Here is a 19,489-nt window from a genome sequence, read left to right on the forward strand (position 1 = left end):
TGGGAACAAAGGACTTTAAAATGCCTCTTCCCATATAAAGTGGTAAACACAGAGACAGAACAGAGGGTTTTGTTTCCATGGTTTAAAATGGAAATGTTTGGTAAATCTGGCCACATTTTATTTACTGCTAAATATAAATTAAATGATTGTAAGTAATAAAAAATTAAATATTAAGTATAAATCTAAGACTCTACTGTGATGTTTCCATACATCCACTTCAATAAGGAATGAATCAATAAATAAACATCCATCCATCCACTTAAATAAGGAATGAATCAATAAATAAACATTAAATGTGACATAAATATCTTTCTTACGTGGTTTTTTGGCTGGTGGTGGTAAAGTCAGGCCGAGGTACGGACCGGTCTCTCCGTCCAGTCTCCGTTTGTACTTCTGTCGTCCTCCTCTCACTCTGTCCAGACGAACACCTGCAGAACAACCAAACACACACAACAGTAAAGACAAGTCCAGCAGTGTTTTGTTACAGCAGGAAGTTTCATCACTTTATTACAACGATTTGAAAAAAGCTTTATCCAATAACAACAGATGGATTTATTCAACTGCTGGTCTGGCTTTACAGTGAATTTAGGTATAATTTGTATACATATATTTAGAAAAGCTTCCTTTTTATTATCTCCTAGCTCGGTATTTAGTACGTTTAGGCTAATTTGAGTTAAATAATGGCTCGGTTGATAGATTCCAGGGCAGCATTGAATCAACTTATTTGTAATTTTTCTGTTAAAACTTTGCTTTCATGGGACATGTTTTAATATATCCAAGCACTAACCACATTTATTTTTAAGCTACGTTTTAGTAGTCATGGTTATTGTAGCTCTTTTGTTGTTTGGCTGCTTTGTTGAATAACGAGCAGCTGTTTGGCTAACATTTAGCTACTTCTCCTCAAATTAAACATTTTTGTGGCTATGTCCTTTCATAATAAAATATTTTCCATTCATCCTGAGAGTTTCCAGTGCACATCGCTAACGTAGCCGGTGAACATGGAGTTCATTTAATGAAAAGCATCGCCATCATATACATGTCATAACAAGGACAATGTTTTCCTCCATCCCTTTTTAACCTTTCCCTCTGTGTGCTGTTCAATATTGGCCGGCCACAGATGGAGCAGTGTAAGTACCTAGTTGGTATACAAACGTGACATATCTGGGATTATCTCCAAAGCTCATCTCAGATGACGCCACAGGCTGCATCAGAAACATCTCATGTGTTGGATTTACAGGCCGGGAATTAAAAAGTTGTTTGAAGAGTGAGGCGAGAGCAAACAGCTTTTACATGGTCAAGTAGAATTGAGTTGTGCGAGATTTCCCAGTGACTCATATAAATTCCTCTGATTCCCCTGGAAACAAAAGAATCCGATTAGGATGGTCTTTCAATTTCCTGACACCGACTATCCACTAACCTAATTACCCAGCCAGCCCAGAGGGAGCTCGTTCTTCCCAGCAAACACAGTGAGATCATTTTATGCCTGGCAGATTGAAGCTAAATCGAGAGCCCCCTCTCCTAACACGGCTTTCCATTTGTATGCCTTAAAGTAATCAATAAGCCTCGCAAATAGACTTCTTGTTCTTTGAACACATGTGGATGCAGTTTTAATTAGTCAGTTAGGCAGCCAGAAACTGGGTTCGCAACAGATGCAGCCTGAGTAGCAGTTTTTAATCATTACTCACGGTTAAGGTAAATTTAAAATTATAAATTGTGCCGGTGCAGGAGCCTGGGCACATGTGCTCCACATATTAAATCAATTCACCAGCTTCTCTCTATTTAATGGCATACATAGGGATAATAAAGACACAGTCAGCTACTAAAAGCTCCCCCAACAATAATCTCGTGTAATGCAAAAAATATATTGAGCTGGGTGGATTATAAATTATTGCACCATCAGAATGAGACATGGTGAAATCTTTTTTTTTTTCTTCTGGGCTACAACAATCCACAGTGTGCAGACCCATGATTGCATTGAATGCACACACACTGATGTGTAACCAGGCATGCACGCACACACACGCACGCACGCACACACAATTAGGGTCAAATTGAGCAGGGTCTCAGAGGAAAATGCCCTTGAAATGCACTGAAGAAACTCTTGACTGGTGTTTTGAAACAAATCATTTATATTATTAGTATTAACCCTTGAAATGTATGAAAATGCACTGAAGAAACTCTTGACTGATGTTTTGAATATCTCTGTAAAACAAATCATTTATATTATTAGTATTATTAATAATACTAATAATACTAATAACAACAAGAACAACAAGAATAATAATGATAATACCCAAGTGAACCAAAATGTAAATAGCCAAGAATCAGTGTGTTTTTAAAAAGCAAAATAACTACTATCCAGAAAAAACACCAAAGTAACTTGTTAGTTAGCAATCAGATAGACTGGCTAATTTCTAGCAAAGAAGAATACGCCATAATACAGTAAATGTTTACTCAAATAAGTATACAAAAAAAAGTCAAATGAAAAACAGTTGAGACTAAGTTGGCCAAAACATAGCACGGGTGGGGAAGCAAAAATAATTCAACCAAACAACAAAAACTATAAGTTGGTGTTACTAACAAAAGTTATCAAATTAATAGGACAAACTAAAGCCAGCAGTGTCGAAAATCTGTTTAAACTACAACATCAAATTAAGGAGAAAAAAAAAATCCACCCAACAATAGCAGCCATGGACACACGGTCCCGGCTGGAGATGCAGAGTCATGTGGCCGTGATGAGTGACAAGTGAAGAAACAGCCGGAGTGAAATTTCCATGATGTGCAGAGGGCCGTCTGAAAGTGGAACATCCAACTGTCCAATAATTAATAGATAGTGATGAGAATTAAGAGCTCAGCGTTAACCAGTGTCAGTTTACAGCTTAGCAGAGGCCGCGGGGCAGAGGGAAGAACACGGAGGGAGGGAGTGGGGGAGGGAGTGAGGGAGGGAGGGTGACGATGAGGACTGAGGAGGAAGGAGAATATGACCAGACAAACCGCTGATTTTGGATAAGGAATGTGATTTTTTTTCCTCTCTCTCTCTCTCTCTCTCTCTCTCTTCCATCTGACATTTTCTCCTTATTTCTTTCAGAATGGGACATTCAGGACATCTCCGTCCCCGTCCCCCTCTCTGTCCCATCGTCCAGCGTGGGATTATCTCCTCCCCATGTGATACAGCACAGTACTGAGAATCTGACCACAACAAGACAGCTGGACGAGGCCCCTGGTAAAGGACCCCGGGCTGGTGTCATCGTCAGCACCACATTCCACAACTCTGGCCCAGACCCAGAACCAAAGCAGCCCACATTTGCTTCAAGACAATTGCGCCCAGACAAGAACGTGTGTCCGAGGAGCGAGAGTCTGCTTCATGCGGGCCAGACCAGAGCACGGATCATCTTCAAAGCAGCCACACATTTTTTTTTTGCTTGTAAAGTTTGGCAGCCGAGTTATGGAAGCACGGGCTGGAGGTTGGTGGGGAACGGGAGACGTTAGAAGTTAGTGTGCGTTCAGGGATCATGGATCATACAGTGTAGTCAGTTACTGCTGGCTGTGACAGAGACCCATCCTGCTTGGCAGGGTCTTCATGTGTGTGTGTGTGTGTGTGTGTATCTTTACAACCCCCCGACCCTGGCTTCCCTTTAACATTCAATACCATTATTGACTAGTGAAACCGAAGCACAGCTTTGATCTAGGGTGTCATGAGATATTTATTCTTTCGGTTCTTGTAAATTCTGGTACCGACGCTGTATTTTAGGGCAACTTACAGTAGTTCAAATTCAGCGATTCCAACAAATAAATCAATTTTTTAAATCAAAGTAGAGGTTAGGATTCAAGAAAGATTGTTGTTTTCCACTGCCTATCAAAAATCCCGGGTGAACCAATCAAAACAAGATGTATACACATGGTTGGTGCCTTTCCATGGAGCTCTGAAGCTCAGATTATAATTGCTCCCAAAGGGAAAAATCAGGGCTACAGTGGGAAATAAAAATAATGTTGCCTAAATCATTCAAAGTTCACGTTCTGGCAGCGGCCAAGGTTGAACATCTTTCGGAGCATTAGAGAAATATTAATTCCACCTATGTTTGATTCACAAACAGACAATAATGTCTTTACACTATAACATTCACAGCACGAGTCAATCTGTGTGTTGGGAAAACGTATGGAAACCTCCAACATTTCTCACTGATTAAAGTGCTCTGCCAAGTTTAGGGCAGATATCTGGACCATGTGTTTATTTGTAGGGTTAAATAAATGGTTGTAAAAAAAATGCTCAAATTTCCAGACTAAACACAGACAACATTACGTCAGTAGGAGCTGTGGTCCAGCACGGAGCATAAATGGATCCAATAACATGTGCCAAGGCAATAAAGTGCAAAGAGGGGCAATAAAAAATAATGGAGAGACTAAAAATACAAAAAAGCAATTTCATCTCCAAAATGCGATGAATTAAAAGGTACTGTATATCTAAGGTAGTCACCATATCAGACCTTAGTGGAGTTCTGTTGGTTTTATTATAGCTGTTCAATCATGGAAAAAAACAAACAAACAAACCAGGAAACTCTGTTTGGTTTTGGCCCTCACTAAACTGCAGAATGATCTTTTATCCAGATGTTTGATGAGATGAGGGACATCCAAAAGGACAGAGCTAGAAAAAAATAGATCTAGATATCGCTGGAAAAAATGTCGTCAGAGATGTGTCTGAAGACGCAGCAACGACCGCCTGGACGTGAGTGAATTCCTGGGATTAGGTTTTAAAAATATAGATTTCTACACAGGACAGGAGGAAAAAAAAACATGTCTATTGAAGAGACGACCATGAGCCAGAATTGAGTAGCTGAAAACCTAATGATATATACTGCAGGACTGTTGGTATTGTTTATGGAGTGCTAAGCTATTCAAAATGTGGAATCAACCAGAAGTTTCAAGAGCTGCAGTACCTCTATTGACCTCTAGGTCTCTAAAGAGTCCCTGTTGAAGAACTTTTCTTTCTGATTTTACGATTGACTGCAAAAGAAAAAAAAAAACCTGCCATGTGACAGGTTCATGTTAGCGTGTACTTGTACTTGTATGTGTCTATATGAACATGTGCACTAGTACATGTATCTCACGCAACTATTTTGGGCCACTCACCTGTCAGAGGCGCTTCTTTCTAGAGAATGTGTCAGAATTGGCCGCCTCGTCAACACTGCCAGGGGGAGATTAGGAGCTCCCTATTTTAGCAGAGAAAAATCAGAGGGATGCAGCCTCTGGCCCCCTCCTGCACACTGGCTTTGCCTTTTCAGAAGGCCCGGGGCCCCTAGGGGCGCCCAGGGGCCCAATCTGTTAACCTGTACGGAGGTGTTAAACTGATCTGCCTGAGCGGGAGGGAGGGAGGCGGGGGGAGGGGCTGACTGTCTGACCGTACGCTCTCACGTTGTCTCTTCGTCTTGTTTCACACATTTCACAAATGTGCGCATAAGTGGTAACACGCCGTAATGTGTTACGGAGCCACCGTGACCACAAATGTGCCTGTAATTGAAAACATCTGCACAGCTGGACACGGCCGGGTCGATTCAGGATCCCTGGTGTATATCGGTCGGTCTGTGGTGTTCACACAGACCGTGAGCAGGGTGCCAGCAGGAAGTACGCACCACAAGGTCCGATTCCATGACACTTGTCAGGGTTGATATACAACTGGAATGTGTGTGCATGAATGTATGTGTGTGTGTGTGGTGTGTGTATGTGTTGGACAGAGATCATCTCTTGGCTTAAACCCATGTCTTCAGAGGAACATGTGTTGTCCTCCGTGTCTGATCTATCACCTGCCAGACAGTGAGGACAGACCACAGCAGAGACTCTGGGGTGGGCTGGATCTCAGAGCTGCTCCTCACTCTGGGTCCTTTACCAGCAGGACGAGAAAAGGAAACTTTCTTGACCTCAAATGCAAATCTAATTTAATAATACTTAATCTTAATCAGCTTAATCAGCTACTGGTTGACAATTTTTTTTTCTTTAACAGGGTATCTGTGGTTTAACAGTATCACAGTTCTAATATATATTTTCTGCTTTTATAGCTATTTTCAAGACAGGTTTTAGATACGTTAGGGAGCTAGCTAAACGCCCTACATGGCATAATGGCATTTGTTTTTGTTAAAGCTAAGCGAACTTGGACACTTTCCACTCATGCTTTGCAGGTTATTAATATAGCTTACTGTTTTACGAGGTACATAAAAGCCGCTTCCAATGGAGATGGTCAGTTAGCAAGCTGCTATCGGCCTGTACTGCATATACATGTACAGGCCCGTACAGATGGAGCTTAAGCTACATTTTTATTTTGATGATGTAATGTTAGCCTATGGATTGGTTTCTGATTCAAGCCTATTGATTGGCCAAGGGTCCTGACAGTCTGTGATATTGGATATGGCTTTACTAATCTTTTGTGAATGCGGCTGGAGGAAAATAAGGCGGTAACACTACCCCGGTAGCCACGCTCGCTCAGGAAAGACTGCTGATCCCTATCTGTGGTTGGGCGAGGGCGAGACAGCGGTGACGGTTGCCAAAATAGTCTGGCATCTTGTATTCATCCAACATGTTACAGTGGTGTCAGAAAAGCCCCTCACAGGCGAAGAACACACCGCAGGAACACTGAACTGACAAGGAACAGACAAACATCGACCTCACAGCAGCGAAGGCTCCGGTGGTTGAAGCATGCTAACGTGAAAAGCCAGATTTGATTACTCAATCGAAGAAATAGACTCGTCCTACTCCAGCTGTAGCAAACAAACAAGAGCAAAAATAAACCGGACTACAATCTCAAAATAAAGGATACTCAATATTTCCAAGAAATTCTATGCATCATTTAGCACCGTACAGTAATGCTATGGGAGTATTAACGCCGCTGTTAGCCGCGGGCACGGACTCCTGGCACTGGTGACTGACACCATACCTTCCGTAGGTTGTAATTACGCGGCGGTTTTTCCATTGAACCGGTGACCTTTCCTCAGTCTCAGCTGGACATTTACTGGGTCACAAAACAGGTCTCCTCCAACTGCCAAGTCCAACTCATGTCTACCCAGACGGTCCAGACACTCTGCTGTGACACAGCAGTGCAGTCAGACCTGGAGCAGAGCCGTCTGTCCTGGGCAGAAGACGAGGGCTCATTCTGCAAATTATTTAAAATTTCAAAATTATTTTAGCTAATTACTACCACTAACTTATTAACCTCCGTATTGTTTCATTTTGACCTCATCCTTTTATTGTTACCGTTTATTGACACACTTCCTGTTTTAGGATCACTTTTTGCAAATATTTGCTTGGCTGTTTTTTCATTGCTAATATTGAACTAATATTTTAACTATTTTTTCTACAAGGTGTTCTGCATTTTTTCTTACACTTCATGAACCTTATATATATATACCTATGTATATATATAGATACATATATATGTTTATATCTATACATATCTATATATGACAATTAATTGAATCTAATCATCAGTAATCTTATCAAATCCACCAGGGTTAGTCTCTGCCCCCAACTGCCCCACTGATACCATGATCAAAGTTCCCTCTAGTGTGAAAGCAGCCATGCCGCAGCATCAGGACATAATTAAGTGTTCTTTTTTTCCTTTTAATTGAGTGCCATCACTTTCAGAGAATCGCCCACTGAGCCACATGTCGCGGTTGCTGTGATGCTGCATCTCAGGAGCGGCAGGTGGCGGAGGCAACGGCATCAAATTTCCACCTCACACATTCACACACAGATAAATGCAGACACACTGACCGTCCACATCAACAGCCACAGACAATGCCCTGCTGTTTTTCCTATAAGCAGCCACTAATGGGTTCAGCTTTATTTCTGAGCAACAGTGTTTTTTCTGGACCAGAGTCAAAGCCTCGGTGTGAGGTATTTGGACGGGGATGAAGACATCAGGAGTGGACGCAGACATAACTGGGGCTCCAGTGGAGTTAGAAAGGATGACTCCTCATTGTGGCGTTGTATATGTGGAAATGAACCAAAAGCTTTAAGTACAGTTTTATGTTACAAGCCTAGATTGTAGTTAAGAGATTTGTTGATGTTGGCACAACACAGCAATAAAAAGGTCTGAGCAGAGGGTTATATTTAGGACCGTTGATCCTGAGGTTGTCTCTCTAAGAGCAGGTTGTCAACACCTTCTGTAAATAAATCTTTTTTAAAGATATTTTTATATACATATATTTATATCAGTAGAATAGCTGAGATGATGAGCTCCGGCTACTTCTTCTTCTGCTAATGGACCGTTCAAGGCCTTGTTACACAATTCCCCTGGTGGTTTTTGTACAATTTTGCAACATTTAGCGCACATTATTTTTCACTAATTTTCAAGATGACATTTAAAAGTGAAATTGTTAAAGTAAATGTCAGGTCTCATGAGGGAATCAAACCTACGTCTCATGGGAGACAGATGTTTTACCACTGCACAAATTTGTAAACGCCACCGCAGACAAACGTTTACGTGAACAGAGGAATAGAACTGAAGGTGTGTTACACTGCGACGAAATTAAGGCAAAACAAGTTCTAGAATTCCAAATGTATACGACTTGATCTAGAAGTCCAGTGTGTATCAGCTGTGATCAACCACTGGCCCAAATGTGTCAAATGCTGCCTTCCTCAAATCCACTGAGCCGCTGTGAGACCAGAGAGGTCAATATTTTTTCTCTTTATTTTTTTAAAGGAATTTTTTATTGAAAATATTGTTGTTTATTCCAGTTTTTTTCAGACTAATTGTTTTTTATTAAAGACTTTTTGGGGTTAATAACAATTGATGCAAGTATTTCTTGAACCTCTTACATATTTTTTGGATAATTTCGGTTCTTTTGGATTTTTTTTTTTTATTATTAGTATTAATAGTATAATTAAATATATTAAATAATAATTAAACCTGAAGCAGGTTCAGGCCACTCCTTTTTTTTGCCTAAATTTAGAATTTTTCTCTTTTCTAAAAACCTATTCTAAACCTATTGTTTTGATTCCTGTTTGTATATTTTATATATATAATATATATAAATATAATATAATTAAAAATGTAAGGCTGTGGGACACATTATTCAGGGGGTCGAGACAGAACAAAGACTTAAAAATTAAATTAAAAGATAATTTGCATTTTAAACCTGTGGCAGCGGCAGAAACTGTTGGCTAAATTAAAAAATAATAAATCAAATTCTTCCTCTGGAAAATGACGGTCTAAACTATCTGCTGGATTCTCCCTGTGAACTCCCAGAGGTCTCCCAGCGGAGGAAAAACAACACATGCAGGAAGAGAGTTGGGATGTTCGGAAAGCATTTAGTGGATCAATAGGCCAGGCACGAGAGGGGAAGGAAGACAGACAGCAGGAGTGAGGGTGAGAGGAAGGGTGAGGAACAGGAGAGAGAGGGGGGAGAGGGAGAGGGAGAGAGACCCAGAGCACAATGGGAGAGGAAAATCTTAGGGGAACGGCTTGTGCTTTTCTAGAGTACTGTTACACATCTCAGTCAGTGTCGGCAGGAACATCCACCTCAGCAGCTTTTTCCACGTCTGGGTTCAGCGGCGAGGCAGAGCTCAGTCAGGAGAGGTGAGGAAGGCATGTGGGCCATGTGACGGCGTCTCCCCCAGGCAACAGCTGGCTTTAATATCTGATCGCCGACCGCTCCGTCGGCCTCTCAGGGTGGAACAGATGTAAGGCTCTATTTTAACGATCTAAGAACGCGGTGTAAAGTGCACGGCACAAGTGCATGCAGGGCGTGTCCAAATCTCCACTCTAACTGGTTTAATGGTGAGGGGTAGGAGAGTCAGTGCAGCGAGTGTGTGGTCTAAGAGGCTCGTACTTACTCTGCTAATTAATCACGCCGTGTGTTTAAGGCAGAACAAAGAAAAACCAGTCCGAGGGCCGTTCCTCTAAAAGGCAGCAGGTGAAGGGCGGCGTTATACTTCACAGATGAGTAGTGCTACACTCACTGAGTACATGGGATGTTCACAGTACGCACCATTAAATGGAAGAGTGAAATACAGCTGAGCTGACTTTAGACCAGACTGTTATTAGTCAACACGGCCGTGTCTGCTCACTGCTTTACCACTGCTAACAACATGGTGGCCTGATGGAGGGAAAACTGCCCCCCCACCCCCTTTATAAAGGTGCTTTACATGAGTGTAGTGCTGTGTTGGTTGACAGTAGTCTGCAGTGGTGGGACTTACCTTCTTTCAACATGCCAACTTTAAGACACTTCATGAAGCGACAGGCCTGGCACGACTTGCGTCTCCTCTTGGTGATTTCACATTCGTTCGTGGCCGGACAGCTGTACTCGATGTTTCCTGTGAGGAAACAACAAAGTAGAATGTGTTGTAGAGTCGATCTGATGTGGACAAACATGGCTGCCTCCCACACACACTGCTATACATTACAAGTACTCATCAACATGCAAAAACACTTGAACGTTTTAAATAAAAACTGTACATAACACACAAATACTACACAATGATTTAAAGAAATGGAGGCATGTTTAAGTGTCATAAACCTCACAGGTTTCCTCTGTCATGAACGATGAGCTGAGGGTAAAAATATCATGGAAGACTAAATATACTTTCACTGACGACTAAAGGAGCGTAAGTGTTGAAAACCTCGGGACTACTCCTTTAACAAGCTGCACAAAGAGGCTGCAAAGGAAAAACCCTGCGTGCACGCACACACCTGTCCCAAGGTGACCCTGCGACTCCTGAAGGAGAGGAGAGTTTAGTGGCATTTTGATGGGACATGTAAAAAGCATCTCCCGCCCCCGGAGTCCCACCCCCCATTTTGATCCACAGATAAATTAGCTTCATTAATGCAGAGCGTCTTCTCTGAAAGGCTCGCCACGACCCCGTCCAGTCCATACTTCTTCACCTAAAAGGATGATGGGATATCTGTCCAAGCCCAACCACTAACTGCCTGAGAGTTCTGCATAATGCTGTGCAGTGACGACCAGAAGCTGCCGTTGGACTGGTCAATCTAAAGCTGCCATATCATCTAGCCCGGCCTGATTTATTATTCAGGTCTGTCTGGACGGCTGTCGGCTCGCCGTGGAAATATTTCCTATGCAATTTAATCACTCGGGTCCAAAAACAGACAGAAAAGCAGACATACTGGATCCGCTGCCTGTCTTTGTCACCGGTTTCCTGTTAGCAGTTTCTTTTTGGATCATTACACACTCGCTGCAGAAGTTTACACCACCCCGGGACTCCAATGACAAATCCTCCCCAGGATCCAAATCCCTTGATTAAATGTTTAAGTAATGTCCTTTAAGTCCACAGATGTATTAATGATACCTAAAAACAGCAAACCAGGTGTTGTTTGAGGCGGTTCTGCCCCGACACACACACACACACACACACAGATACAACCCCCTGTTGGACAAGGAGAAGGTGCCAACATTTGTCAGGATCCCTGGAATGGATGGTGCCAGCAGGGTCACATGCTCAGCGAGGGGCCCGGGGCACGGTGCCAGGATGTTGGCAGAGGCTGCTGCTGCTGCTGCTGCTGCTGCTGCTGCTGCTGCTGCTGCTCTCAGAGTGGCTTATGTCTCTGAGAGAGAGGGGCAGCGGCGGGGGGGCGGACGGACGGACGGACGGACTGCAGTGCACACGTGTAGGTGGGTCACACACAGCTATGACAGTGTCGACATCAAGTTTATATTTTCAGTTTAAACATTCAATGGACCAAATGTTGCTGGGACAAAGGTATGGAAGTTTCGATGGAACTGACGAGTGAATGCAACAAAGGTGGAGTCTGCCGGCATTTTGGCCAATGAGACGTCAGTTAAAAACAAAGTCATTCTACTGTACGTTTGAGACGTGTTTTTAAATTTTGCAACATTCCAAAAAGTCCACAACAACATAAAAACGTTTAGAGATGAATACCTCAAAAAAAGTCACTGTCCACCTGTGACTGGACCCCCCCCACACACACACAGACACACACTCCTTCTGTAGGTATAATAATAACTATCATCTGTTGCAGTAGACAAAAAATACATTTCGACATACAAGCCAAAATTTACAATTTTAAAAATTCTTTTGAATTTCTACTTATTATACTCATCATATATATTTGTAATGTCTTTGTCTTTGCCATAATGTGAGGTAAATATTGATATTTTTTTTTTAGGCTTGAATGTCGCAAAAACACAACTTCATCCTACCAACATCTTTTTGAATGTCGCAATATATTAACCAAAAGTACAAATAAAAAAAACACAACTTCATCCTACCAACATCTGTGATCATTTATGGGAAATTTTAGATTATCTTAAGCTTTTTCATTTTCAGTCAATGTTCAAATTCTGGAGGAACGTTCAGTTCTTTTTGGTGTTTGTCTGCTCTCGTAGTTCTTTTAGTTCTTTTTGGTGTTTGTCTGCTCTCGCCTTCATTATCCATGACTGTATCTGACATCCAGCTGTTTGTGGTTTTAAGAAACGTCTCTCTTTAGTATAAAAGGTTGATTTGTATTTTGTATTGATCACATTTTACATGTAAACAAGAATATACGTCAATATGAAATCAAATCTCAAATTAAATAAATGAATAAAATCCCAATGAGGGCAATTCCAGTCAGTTTACAGATCAAATTACCTCGGTGGATGTGTAGGTAGGTTAACAGTGTTGTTCCCAGATCGCTCCTAAATGGCCTCGCTCTAAAAGCTCACTGTGGTCATGTGGCCTCTTAGTTAATCAGGTCCCGTGTCCACCTTTCTTCCTCAGAGGACATTTCCACCACTCTCATATCCTTCCTTAACCTCTCTTATTTTCCCTCTAAATTTTGATATATTATTATGCCATGCTATTATCCACACGCTCATCCCCACTCAGGCTGGACCTCTCCTTGTCCTCCTCCTCTACCGAGGCTGGACCCCCACCACCGCCCGTCCTGATTACCATTCCATTAAAGCAGCTTCTCCTTTCAGCCCATGACCACGTCCCCTGTCCCTTAGCCTTTTATTTAGAGGACTTCTCAGCGTCTCGCTCCTCTCCTCCTCTCTTTCCTCTCTTAGTGCTCCGACAACACGTGCCTCAGCTTCTAATTGGCCCCCGTCTCCTCCCCCTTGGGTGGTGGGGGGCCCGAGGGCAGAGAAGGGATCTGCACCTCCCACCCTCCTGTCTTGACTTTCTCCCAATGAAATGCCTGCTTCTTAATTACAGTCACCCAACACTGATTGTTATTGACTGTAACTCCCGTGGCACAGGACGAATGACGGACAGATTAGGTTCATTACGAGTCTGTCCTCCACGAAGGAGAGCAACAGAGAGACATGGAAGAGGAGAAGAGGAGGAGGAGGAGGAGAGAGACGACACAAAGTCACACCTGAGCACGGTTTATGTTCTGCACCATGATAACAAAGTCACTTTGGGGTTTTTTTTTTCAACCAGGGCTTTGTTTTTTTATTTCCTTTTTTAACGCTGTGAACCGTGTCTCTGGGGCATTTCGGATCATTTTCAGTGCTAACCTTTAGCTATTCCTGGACGAACTTTTGCTTAACTTTGAGAAATGTCTTTTGGTTTGTTTGTTTTTAGCCAGATTTTGAATTTGTCTTTAAACTCAAAACTATTTATGTGTGAGTTTTATAACTTATACCCAGTTTTTGTCTCACCTTAAAGTCTTTTAGATCATTTGTTTTGGTATCTTTTCACTAAAAACTGGTGTATGTTTTTAAGCCATTATTATTATTTTAGTGACACCGTGAGATAGTTCTGGTGACCTCATTACTTTGATGAAATTTAAATATTTTTTAAAAAGCAACATTCTGGTTTTATTCTGAATGACTTTAAAGTCAATTCCACATCGTAACGTTTCACTTCATTTTTTCGAAGTCTAACTTCATTAAAGGTTATACTCCACACTGGCAGTAAAACCACTGTTTTGTTTTTGCCAAACTATCAATTAAATTAGTAGGGCGGGAACGATGTTGTGGTAATTTGGAGAGAAACATTTTAGCGTGGCCGCGACCTCACTAATGCACCGTCTGACCTTATGTGCACAGACATAAACACAGAAGATAAGAGTCTGCGTCTCATTTCTGTGGCATATTAAACCTGCGCAGCTGACAGGCCCAGACTGTAGTCACTACACCGTCACAGGAACACGTCGGACACACGGTACTGGACTTGTCATCAGTACCGAGTCCAATTTTTCTTCCAAAAATAGATAATAAAGCAAATAAAAATGTGTCGGAATTCCTGGTGGTTCACGCCTTAGGATTGTGAACAGTGTGGAAACAGAACAGCCACTTAAGGCAGTTCAACCGCCTGGGACATGACAGAGAATACCATTTCCTCCAGTTGAACCGAGAGCATAATAAAAGTGGAAATGAGCTGAGGTGAGCCAATGACAAATAAAAGAGGAGGAGGAGGGAAATACCTTGTATCGTCCTTTTGAAAAAGGCTTTGCAGGCCTCACAGGAGGCCACGCCGTAGTGGTAGCCTGAGGCAATGTCACCGCACACCAGGCACAACCTCTTGGGAATGGCATTGAGCATGTACTCGCACTTGATTGTCGAGTCATCAGCCATGCCGCCGGAGCAGTCCTCGTAGCGGCGGAGGCAGGAACCGCCGCCTCCCAGCATGCCCGGGTTGAACATGGGAGGTGAGTCCAGGGCGTGAGGGCGTCCGCTGCCGTTGATGTAGCCACCACTGGCGTCAGAGTTGCCACTGGGACTGTGGTGACTGCCGGTGTCCACCAGGGAGGAGGAAGGACTGGAAGGCTCGGTTTTGACGTAGGAACCACAACTGGAGGACAGATGTCGGTCCTCAGAGGGCATTCTGGGTAACAGCCTGGACGACACACATCAGAGCAGGGAAGAAGTTAGAGTTTGGAAACGTGAAATCGAGAAGGGGAAAAAAAAATTCTACCAAACTGATCATCTTCTAATAACCATGTCATTGTGTAAAGAGATTTTTTTATTATTTAATAATAGATCATTTTCTTTATTTTATTATGTAACATTTTCAGGCTACAGAGATCAAACCTGATAACCGCCCCCATATCCACCCAACTGCTATATCTAGTGTTTTGTATAAACAGTACCAAGTACTAAGCTGTTCTGCCACTGCCATTTCAGATCATTCCAAGTTACTGGAACCAGTATCAACATCGTCTTTCAATTGTATGATAATCATGCGTACAAGCCCCGCCCCCATCCAGCCCTTTGTCAAAATATGTAGAAACTGGGGGAAAGAAAATGTATTCATGTAAAATCTGCTGCAGTGATAATACAAAACATCAGGCTTAACAACAATTAAAACAAATTAATTTAGGTCAAAACTATATATGTATATATATATATATGGAGTGGAAGCTTCAGCCTTAAAAATGCATCAAATATGAAACTAAGATACATCGCCACAGTTTAAGCCCTAACAAGTCACCGACCACATCCACTGAACGTTCTGGATTCTTCCATCATCGTCTGATTATCCCTGGAGAGATTCATCAGCCGTGATGGAGCGCCGGCCGCTTCATCCCAGTTTGATAGATTATGTTACAGACACGACCATTAATGTGTTGGAATGCCAAGTGATATACTACAGTAGCTTATTCCTCTCCGGCAAAATGGTAACTAATGAGCATGTCAACAGATGCCCCATACATCTTACAAACAATGCCCACAGTGGCTGTGCTGCCAGGGCGGAGTGAATGAATGAAACTCCAGAAGAGCGTTAATGGACACAGAGAGGTGTTTCACTCAGCATATGGAGCATCATGGGTAATACATGACCCAATCAATAGTCCTGGTGGTCGCTCTGCCAATATACAGTGCTGGGTTACAGTGGACTTTGATGGGAGGATGCAGAGGCTGGAGGACGACTGGAAGAAGGAGTTTATTATACCTGATTATATCCTAAGAAATCCCTGGTTTTTGTGGCTTGTTTGTCAAATCAACCGGAGGTGCGTGTCCCCCCCAGGGCTCCGCTTGGTACTTCTTTTTTTTCCCAAGAATTAGAAAATCCACAATAGAAACAAATTTCCAGGGTTCACCCCGGCCTTCCCATCAAATGGATCAGGCAGCAAACTGATAAATAAAAAGAAATGTAGTTGTAGTTTTACAATCAGAAAAAGATGATTTTAGCAGCATCTGTAGTGGTCTGCTCCTCAGTTCTTTAAGTTTTTTCCTCCTAATCTTTTTTCATTAGCCACAAATCCTGTCAAGTAGCCAGATTTGTTTTTACGAATAACTGACTCACGGTGTCACGTGCTGCTTATTCAGAAAATCAGAAACCACAGATTCAGCTGTGAGCTCGCTGCACAGAAACATTTTTCCTGGAACAGTGAAGGCATCACTGGCTATGTTTAGCCTTTATTTGAAGGGCATAAGACAACACGTTGAACTGTGTGGGTCAGGGGGCCTACAGGACATGCATCCATGGACCAAACTACGGGTCCGACTTTTCTGTCTCCCTTGCACTAACACTGATCCCACACTGCCGTCTGACCAAGGACACATTACGTTTTTCACAGCAGCTTCTTGAAAGTTGACAGTAAATCCAGGCTTGGACGTGTGACAGAACCGCTGCCTCTGTCCGTCACTGACCTCACACAGCATCCGTCCAGTCGGACAGCCGGTGTGGACAGCCGTGTTAAAAAGCCGCGTCTGAAACTAACAAGTACGTAACGCTACCCACTGAGTGTTGCCACGCAGCGGCGGCTTCTCCGTTAAAGCATTAACTGTTGTGGCTGAAATGTATTCCCCCTCGGCCGCCTCTCTGCGTAAGTGTTTATATAAAGGCATGAAGTCATCAGGCTCTGACAACATGAAACCTTTCTTTAACTGCTAACGGACGGACGGACGGACAAGAGGAGGATGAGAGGGTGGGAGAAAGGGAGGCAGGGAGGGAGGGAAAAGAAGATAGAGACTACCCCTGGGTCCAGATCCGATCTATTGATCTTCTGCTTCCTTCCTGTTCCAGATGAGGCATGAAAAAATAAACCCTCCTGTTACGGGTCCCAGACATTTCTTATGCATTTTTAATCAGCCAGGACTGTTAACACAGAGGGAGACGGAGCGACGGACTCTCAGTCAGTTTACTGCACTCTGTGGTTGATCAACGGTGGACTGGACCTGTGTTAAATCTTGTGAGCAGTCAGCATGTACTTTAGACAAGAGGAAGGAGTATTTTCCTTCATGTAGAGAGAGAGAGAGAGAGAGAGAGAGCGGCACGCTAACAGTTAATACATCATTGCAGCCAGATAGGGGGATTCCCAGAGGAACGGTACATTGTGGCATATGTAAAAAGTAGTTCATTCCACACTGAGCACACACTAACGCTGGGGAGACTTTTTTTTTTAGGTTTAATGGAAATTTCTAATGGGTCCTTTCAAATCTGTCGAAATGAAATAATGGCACCAGCCACCAATTCCTGTGAACAGAAATAGCTTCATGGTTTCATAATTTGGTTTACCCATCTTTATTATAAAGTTTCCTGAGCGCAGCCTGGCTCTCTACAAACACACACACACACACACACACACACACACAGAGGTGTTGTTCCTAACATCTAATGGGCCGGTGTTTGCTTCACTGCACAGAAAAATGCTACAAAGCGAGCAGACAAGCAGGACTCCTCACAGACGTGAAGGTCACCTGCTCCTCCGTTCTTCTGCTCTTCTCCGAGGTCCAGACGCTCCGGAGTGGACGCTCAGACACACAGGCGTGTTCAGTGTGTGTGTGTGTGTGTGTGTGTGTCAACCACACTGGGAGAAACGGAGCGAGTCTGGACAGGACTCCACGTAGAAAAGCAGGAGAGGTGTCCAGAATGTTTAATGCGACCCTGACCGGGGTCTGAAATGCCACTGACCACCGCTTATTTGTATGTATTTCTGAGCCGGCGGGTGATGAGAAGAGATTAAAATCTCAAAAGTGTATCTGTGCATGACTGTGTGTGTGTGTGTGTTTTGGCATCTCTCCTGTTACTGGCAGAGCTGCACTTCCACTGCATAAATCCTCCCTCCGTCCCTCCATCCCTCCAGCTCTCATCTCTAAACCAGGGAACACCTGCCTCCAGATTTCAGCAACATAAATTTTGAAGAAAAAAAAAAAAAACAACACATGTAAAGCACATATTCAAATCATTTCTCCAAACTGACCTCGGCCTGTCCTTTCTCTTTTTTCCAGTAGTTAAAAAAAATCTGCTTCCTGATGTTTTACTATGTATTTTTCCACTAAAGGGAAATATTGTTGTTAAGCTCGGGGGTTAAGCTTGTAGCGGCGTAAATCACGGTGCTGAACACACACTGGAACATGGAAGCGCAGAAGGACAGAGGCAAGGAGCCATGCATGAAATTAGTTCATTAATCTTTCTATGATAGGCTGTCCTTGTTTGGGGCAAACTCTATCAGCTTTAAACGCAGCGGCCCTTCCTGCCTGACACATAGATTACACTGTTAGTCCGCAGCCGAGGCGTCTGGGAAATGAATGGTCACGCGAGCGGGAAAATGGGGTAGAGAGTGTCGCCCCGGTGTTAAGTAGTAACAACAACCCGCGCACACGTGGCACGGCGTCGGTGCAAATGAAGGTCATCAAAATACTGCGTGGGTTTTCTAAAATGTAAATGGGTGATTTATGCTGCGCTGCTGCAGCTGCTGCTGTGAATGATGATGGCTCGGTTTGGGGAAAAGAGCAGTTAGTTAACGTCGGTAAAAATGGATTTTACAGCAGGAAAAAAGGCAAACTTAGGTAGAGTGACTTCACTGACCAGGGTCGACCCAGGACAGTCATGAACTGATTCTGAATTTTTTTTTTTTATTAATTTGGCATTTGTTGTAAATTTAAACCTGTTGTCATTTTTATCCTGGTTCCATTTGTTCTTAAATAACAACATGTTCTTTTTGTCCTTTAAATATCCAGTCTAAACCGGTTCACCTGCCGTTACATCTATTTACATCCAGAGGTGGACGTTTTACGGTGAAAAAGACTAAAACTGAGAATTATAAATATTGTTAAATAAAAAGGTTAATTACTATTTAGTATCAGTAACGACCGTGAGTATTTATGTTTTAATTAATTCTTTCCACAGCTGATATATTGACCTGTGACCTTTGACCTATAATTCGAGAGTTTCACGATTCCATCAAGCTGTAGCACAAACTTCAACTGAAAATATCAGACTGCGTTGTTACACATTTTCGGGTCACATGTATCACGCTGCTCCAGGTTGTGGATTCCATTTCCTGTAACGCTTTGACTAAGAGACTCTGGTAGAGAACGGGTTCTGGAGAAACTTTTACTAAAAAAAAAACCCAACCCATTAATAATTAAGTGGTGTGAATAAATGTTAGTTCAGTGTTGAATGACGACGAGCTGAGTATAAGGTTGATGTTCTGACAGCCGCCACCACAGAGCAGCAGCAGCAGCAGCAGCAGCAGCAGCAGCAGCAGCAGCAGCAGTGTTTCTCTGAGCTGCAGCTTCCTGCACGTCTCTGGTTTACAGTGACACTAGAGAAAAGCTGAGCTGTACGACACACTTCCTGTCATGTT

General features: G+C 42.9%; 1 protein-coding gene across 2 annotated transcripts in view; it reads right to left on the bottom strand.

Annotated features, from left to right (window-relative positions):
- The window catches only part of LOC103380809 (steroid hormone receptor ERR2-like), a 110,801-nt gene that overhangs the window by 11,422 nt on the left and 79,890 nt on the right, over positions 1 to 19,489 (bottom strand). For both annotated transcript variants that reach the window (XM_025056693.1, XM_008312904.3), the window contains 3 exons: positions 14,378 to 14,790; positions 10,186 to 10,302; positions 318 to 428 (listed from right to left, as the gene is read on the bottom strand). In XM_025056693.1, the coding sequence (XP_024912461.1) occupies positions 318 to 428; positions 10,186 to 10,302; positions 14,378 to 14,790 (641 nt within the window). The remainder of the gene's footprint in view (positions 1 to 317; positions 429 to 10,185; positions 10,303 to 14,377; positions 14,791 to 19,489) is intronic.

This window comes from Cynoglossus semilaevis, chromosome 7 (genome assembly GCF_000523025.1).
Source record: "Cynoglossus semilaevis isolate Cse_v1.0 chromosome 7, Cse_v1.0, whole genome shotgun sequence".
NCBI lineage: Eukaryota > Metazoa > Chordata > Actinopteri > Pleuronectiformes > Cynoglossidae > Cynoglossus > Cynoglossus semilaevis.